This window comes from Coptis chinensis, chromosome 3 (assembly GCF_015680905.1).
Source record: "Coptis chinensis isolate HL-2020 chromosome 3, ASM1568090v1, whole genome shotgun sequence".
Taxonomy (NCBI): Eukaryota; Viridiplantae; Streptophyta; class Magnoliopsida; order Ranunculales; family Ranunculaceae; genus Coptis; species Coptis chinensis.
In genome coordinates this window covers 6,716,772-6,723,297 of record NC_141458.1, presented here as the reverse complement: position 1 = coordinate 6,723,297, position 6,526 = coordinate 6,716,772, and the positions used below count along the sequence as shown (strand labels likewise).

At 35.0% G+C, this 6,526-nt stretch overlaps 1 protein-coding gene and 1 long non-coding RNA gene across 2 annotated transcripts; one reads left to right on the top strand and one right to left on the bottom strand.

Moving 5' to 3' along the window:
• The first annotated feature begins 1,561 nt into the window (after nucleotides 1-1,561).
• Nucleotides 1,562-2,534, top strand: LOC147507586 (uncharacterized). The gene is made up of 3 exons (XR_015216206.1): nucleotides 1,562-1,701; nucleotides 1,858-2,025; nucleotides 2,131-2,534. It is a non-coding gene; the product is annotated as an uncharacterized LOC147507586 (long non-coding RNA).
• A 1,288-nt stretch (nucleotides 2,535-3,822) lies between these two features.
• LOC147507585 (reticuline oxidase-like) lies at nucleotides 3,823-5,709 on the bottom strand. The gene has a single exon (XM_086600305.1). The coding sequence runs from the start codon at nucleotides 5,544-5,546 to the stop codon at nucleotides 3,945-3,947; it is 1,602 nt and encodes a 533-aa protein (XP_086456431.1). The 5' UTR covers nucleotides 5,547-5,709; the 3' UTR covers nucleotides 3,823-3,944.
• Between the last annotated feature and the right edge of the window lie 817 nt (nucleotides 5,710-6,526).

Sequence of the window (6,526 nt, the reverse complement as noted above, 5' to 3'; positions counted from 1 at the left end):
AAATACTAAATACTGAGGTCCGACATGGTTAAAAGCATATGCGGTGTCGATTTGCACAACTTTGTTCTTTTATTTGTGCACCGTCTATTTTATTTTCCAGAGTGGATTGTATGCATTTTTCTTATTTTACATGATGCATCGAGTATACTATAATCTAGATACCTGGTTCGTCCTGATTTAAATTTAGTAATAAATAATTTAAGACAAATAGTTTTTGGAAAATATGTACTTGCAATCTTGGATAGTATAATTTAAGCGGTTTGCACGATGTCATTGGGAAGTTCTCAGTAATTGGTTGCATACATATTTCTTTATGAGCAATGCAAATGTTGATTGCCTGTGATCTGTAGTTTAATTACCATGTTGACATCCTATAGCAGTGCACGTACTGCTAAGTAGATTCTTCTGTGGAAAATATGCTGAGTCTACTGATTTGGTGGTACTGTATGTAAATGTAGCATATTGATTCGGTGGTAGTTTCCCTCTCCACTTAGTCTTTCAACAGTTATCAAATTTCCACCTTAATATATGTTTCCTGATTTATTTCTAATTTTAAAAAAATAAAAGAAAAAAACTTAACCAGTTACAAAATCTAGTTTTTGGTTTTAATTATTGGGAAAAAAAAAAAAAAAAAAAAGTGTTGCGGGCGTGAACTTGTGACACTAGTGACACTTCTTTCAAACTAAAAAAGATAAAAAAAATCTTTAGTTAATGATGGGAAAAACTCCTATATTTTACAATGATATTTTTTTAATTTTTTTTCTTTTTATTTATTTCTATTTTTAGTGGGGGCAAATCAGAAAGTTTGTTCTAAGGAAGGACGTCAATCTCTTTTTAATAAACACGTGGTTGGTTCCTGTTTCGCTTTGGAGCTCTTGGAGCAAATCCGGCTGGGAGCAAAAAATCACTCTTAAACTTCTATGTGTAAAAATAAAGTTGAATCTTTGGTCAGATTATAAGCTCCATAATTTGCATATTCACAATTTAGCTGAGGACTTTCTCAGTATTTGATGCTTAGTAGATAATGTGCAGTGGTGCATGTTATAGAATTTGTAGTAATGCAGGTCCACATTTACAAGGCCTACTCATTTATAGATGTTGTCGATGGGAAGGAAATAAGTAATGATTATGGAGAAGACTGGAAGAATATTGTCGAGGTAGCAGTTGTTATTTCGATGTGCAGTGGTGCATGTTATTTCGAGCTACGTTATCCATACTTATCGCAAAATAAATTGTTAAACGGCTCATTTGAGGCCATTTAGAAAAAGATGTAGAGGGAGATCCAAATCTGCTAATTAAACGGACATTGGCGTTGCAGTTTTTTTTTATTGGGATTTAATTTATTTCATTTTCACTCAACACTTTTTGTTGGCATTATTTTATTGTAAATTGATTTTTCGAAAGCTTAGATGTTTTAGCCATCTTCTTCTACAGCTCGTGTAAATTCTGGAGGAAAGCTAAGCATTGCTGTAATATCTCCTTATAAAGCACAAGTTCAACTAATTTAAGAAATGTTATCTGACAGAATTGAGTCTAACTCTGAAATTTCTCTATGGGTTAGATCATCAGAAGAAATTCAAAGTTGTGAGGTGGATGTAATTATTATATGTCAGGTGCAATGAGACTATGAGAGTGGCTCTGTTGGGCTTTTGGGCATCTTTCTTATCGATATTTTACAAGTGCTTTTTTGACAAGGGAAAGGTGTCTATTAATTGATTTAATTCCAAATTTCTAATGATGTTAACTACTACTTATGGCCAATACAATGTATGACATCTGATCTGTCATGCATGCATTTCTTCCTTCCTTTTTATGAATAATAATGGTTACAAGTTATTGATTTTGGCTCTTGTGTAGATTCTGTTGCAACTATTCTTCTTGTTGTTCAAGGATGGCGTCGGCTACTGCTGCATCAGGATGGTTGAGAGGGAAGGTCAAGTCTGTGCCTTCTGGGGATTGCTTGGTTATCATGGTTGTCACCAAGGCTGAATCCCACCCGAAAAGACCCTAGTCGCTCCACGATTGGTATATATCCTTTTTTTTTTGAAAGGTAGCTAGCCATCTTATTTTTTAAATATCTACTTGATGCTGTTGTGATTTCATATTGCCCAATAATTTCCTCATTTGTAGGCCGGAGAGGTGGTATTGACGAACCATTTGCTGTTGAGATGTTTATTGGCTACCATTTTCACCGTATCAACAGCAATGGCTTCAGCAGTATCCTCAACAGGTACAACAACAGCAACAACACCAGCAACCATCTCCAGTTCTTTCCACTTGGTATATATCCTTACAACAATTGGCTGTGTTTTGTCTTTCTTTGCTCCTGTACCCTCTTCTTGATGTGCCACTGCTATAATCAAATGCTTGTCTATGTTTTCCCCGTGATAAGATCCCCCATCTATGCTAAGATATTTTTTTAGTTGTGATGTAAACGAACGATTTTAATTTGGATGGTTTTTATTTACTTTAGGGGCCAGTTCTAGGCACTCAACTTTATTTGACTCAAAGTTTACTCAATTTTTTGACGGCTAGATTAACACCATCTAACGGTTTCTTATTAAACATGCAAAAACCAATCTATTATCTCTGTTAGTTGACGTCATGTGGGACTCACCAATTTTACTTACTTCAATTTGTATGGTTTGTTTGTTTTCATCCGACGTGTTTTTTGTCTTCATTTGATATAGTGACGTGGCGGATGATACATGTTATATATCATCATGATATATGTCATATATCACCTTTTTACACAATGATACATGACATGTATTATCTGCCACATCACTGTGTCGGATACAAGACATGTAACTTAAATGGAAAGTAGGGCATATTGCGAATTAAGCATTGAGAGATAACACTTATGCTGCCCTGTTGGTATAAACAAAACTCTAGTGAGCAATGCCATATGAATTTAGATGAAGCAGCCATATACTTTCTTTTGATTGAAGTTAATGCGAAATCGTGGATTTTCTTCATTGTTTTACATCGTTGGATATTCTTTGTTTAATTAACTCATTGAATGTCTTTGCTTTCTATGGAGGTTTATGAGGTGGGATTGGAGAATAATTTTCAACATAAGCGATCTAAATTTGAAACATATTGCATTTTTGGTTTCAATATATTGAAACTAACCGATATTTGATCGAGAGACGATTTTTTTTTTTTTTTTTTTCATGGAATCAATGGAGGCTTGAGAGTGACGAGTGAGGATGAGAAGAGCTTTTGACGAGTATAGAAAGAAAGAGATGATAACGGACCTACATGACATCATGCTTAAAATGCCTATCATGTTAAAATTTTGTACGGTTAGATTAAGAAGATGAAAGACTTTGGAAAAATAGTAAAACTTGAGTCAAATAAAGTTGAGTCCCGGAAACCGAACCCATTGTGCTGTTTAAACTTTGAAGTAAAGTGAACATAAGTGCTAACTATTTAGCTAGTTTAACTTCTTCACTAGATGATCAGAACTACGTACACTTGTAATAGCCCTCTATCTCTACTTGATCTCAAATTAACAGAGATGGTTGAAAATGATGTCAGTGGACGGGTATATTTGAATGCATGTCCAAGGGTCAGCCTAACCCTATTAATTGTTTCAAAAAAACACACACACACCTTTAATTTAAAACAAAGCTTTGGTTAATTTACTTCAGTCTAACACGTTCAATTTATGTTAGCGAGCACAAGTTCTTCAGCTTGTGGTTTTTTATTGGACAAACATGAGATCATGCTAGACTGGTTGAAATTGAAGATTTTGACAAATTATAAATGATGAATGCAGTGATTTACAATTATATAGACTTGTAAGAAGATACAAAATGAAAGATAACATTGTAATCTTTTAAAATGGGAAGTGTACAAGCAGATTTTGTCAGCTCTGAATCGGCTCGGCTTATAATATCAGAATGTGAGAGAAAATTAAATACACAAGATTGATTAATTTAGATAACACTATTTCCTCTGCATCCAACACCTCTATGTAATGGAGGAATACTCTGCGGATGACTAAACACATTATTGGGGTCTATCAATGTTTTTGCTTCAACCAAACGGTCATAATTTGACAAGAAATACTTCTCCCCCCAAGTCCTTGCAATTTCAATGGCTTTACTAGCAGAAATTGAAGAGTTGGTCCAATCTATCGTACCAAAATCGAAGTCGACATGATTAACATATCCAACTCTTGGATTGTTTCCAACAAACTGCCCCATATAGTCATAAAACTGGTGAAGCCAATTTATGTACTCATGACTATTCAAATCTTCGTCCATGTCCCATGCAACTATGTACTCTATCATAGACAACATGCCACTTCTATGAGGGAAAGGAATGGAGTCTCTACTTATTCTCCCCATCATGCCACCTTGTCCATTCATGACCATGAACCCCCTTTGCTCCTTCTTCAAAATCTGTAATGCACCATTTATCCCTTCTAAAGGAATGGGCACTTTCGCAAAATCGACTTTGGTCTTAAATGCTCTGTCATCATACTTCAAGAACCTGTTGTTTAACTCATCAACTTCTTTTAGTCCTGCAAGTTGAGCAAAAGCCTCAACCCAACTCACTTCTTTGCATTCTTCAGATAGAAGATTTAGCTCTGGAAATCTTTGATGCATGGACGAAACAGCGAACTCTTTGGGTCCTAGGTACAAACCAAGGAACATGAGCCAAAATCCATCCTTTTCAGCTCCATTGAGAACTGCTAATGAAAAGTCGTCATCAAGGTTTGGCGCAACGAGTTGCCATTTATAAAGCAATTTTGAAGCCTCATCAATTTCACTGGTGTGCTTCGTCAATTTAAAGACAGTGACATGTTTTGGGACTGGGAGCAACTGTAGCTTCCAAGCATATACTACACCCCAAACACCTCCTCCGCCCCCTCGTATCGCCCAAAATACATCTTCACCCATTGATTTACGATCATAAAGAGCCCCGTTAGCACTGATAAGAATTGCATCAACCACATTATCAGCTGCAAGTCCATACTTCCTTGACATCATGCCAAATCCACCACCACTAATATGTCCCCCACTACCAACAGTAGGGCAATAGCCAGCCGAGAATCCAAACACATTACTCGACACACCGATAGCATGGTAAATTTCACCAAGTGTTGCACCAGATTCAGCCCAAGCTGTTTGAGTATCCAAATCGATTGAAACGCCATTTAAATTCATCATATCAATAATAACAAAGGGACTATCGGCAGTATGCGACAACCCCTCGTAGCTATGTCCACCACTTCTTAGTCTAATAGTCCATGACCATCTCCTGCAACACGAAATTGTGTTCACTAGTTGGTCCTTGCTCTCCGGCAATATAATAACAGATGGTCTAGGAAATGTGGATCTTGTAAAAATTTGGTTTTGCATTGAGACATAAAGAAGCCTGTCGTAGTCGGAATTTGAGATGAAAGGCGTAGTATAGTTGGAAACACCATGAAGAATTAAACATGATGGAAGGTCGTCTTCACTTTGGGAGCATCTTAAGTTGCAAAGAAAGAGCAACATCAAAGTAGAGATAATTGTATGCGTTGCTCGCATGGCTGCTCTAAGAACTTTTCTATGATGTATAATGCAACAAAGCAAATGTTGTGCTTTATGTTAAATACTACAAACACGATTATGTAAGACATGTAACTTGTTAAATGTGCCCACGAGAAGTGCGTGTGAGGCTGTGAGCTGTGAAATGAATTCATGTATTATACTAGCTATTAATCCTATTATATATTAGCCATAGGCCAAACAAAAACAAGTGTGGAATAATGGATAAATTGAGGCTTGATCACATTCCAGTAGGTCCTAGTTGCATGATTATTGAAGTTTTAAGAACTTTTAAACTAGTTGATACTTGTATTATCGTATAGTTGTTTAATTATTGAACATTTAATGTGAAAAGCATTGAGAATGTGATCTACATTGGGTGGTTGTTGAGCACTTGAGCGTGCATCGAAGAGTGTAGTGGTAAGGGTGCCAATGGTTATGGTTCCTAAAATTATGATTATGGTAGTGGTAAGGGTGCCAATCGGAACCTAGAAAAAATAATGGTTATGGTTCCTAAAATTATGAACCATTTAAAATTTAAAAATGGGTACTGGACCATATAGAATCGGAGCCAAATAGTTTTTAAATAAAATAACCGGATCATAACCGGAACCGATTGTTATCGTATTTTTAATATAAAAAAAATCTAAATAAAATAGATAAAAACTCAAAACGTTTATTTATATATTACTAAATTATAATTATTAGTGTAATATATAGTTTTCATAATATTTAATGTTATAAATAATATAAAAATATAGCTTACAATTTTAAATATATGGTTTTATTTAACTTTATTATTGAATGACATCATTATTTATATCAATATTTAAAAACCGGCTAGTCTGTACGGTATTTATGTATTTTTAGTACACATTTTTTAATAAAATTGATAAAAAATATCTGTAAATAGTAAATTTCTTAAGAATCGAAATAAAGAACCGAAACTGGAACTGAAATTACCTACTAAGACTCCAATG

Excerpts from the sequence above, each read along its gene's own strand:
- LOC147507585 (XM_086600305.1), bottom strand. The coding sequence starts at position 5,546 with ATGCGAGCAACGCATACAATTATCTCTACTTTGATGTTGCTCTTTCTT.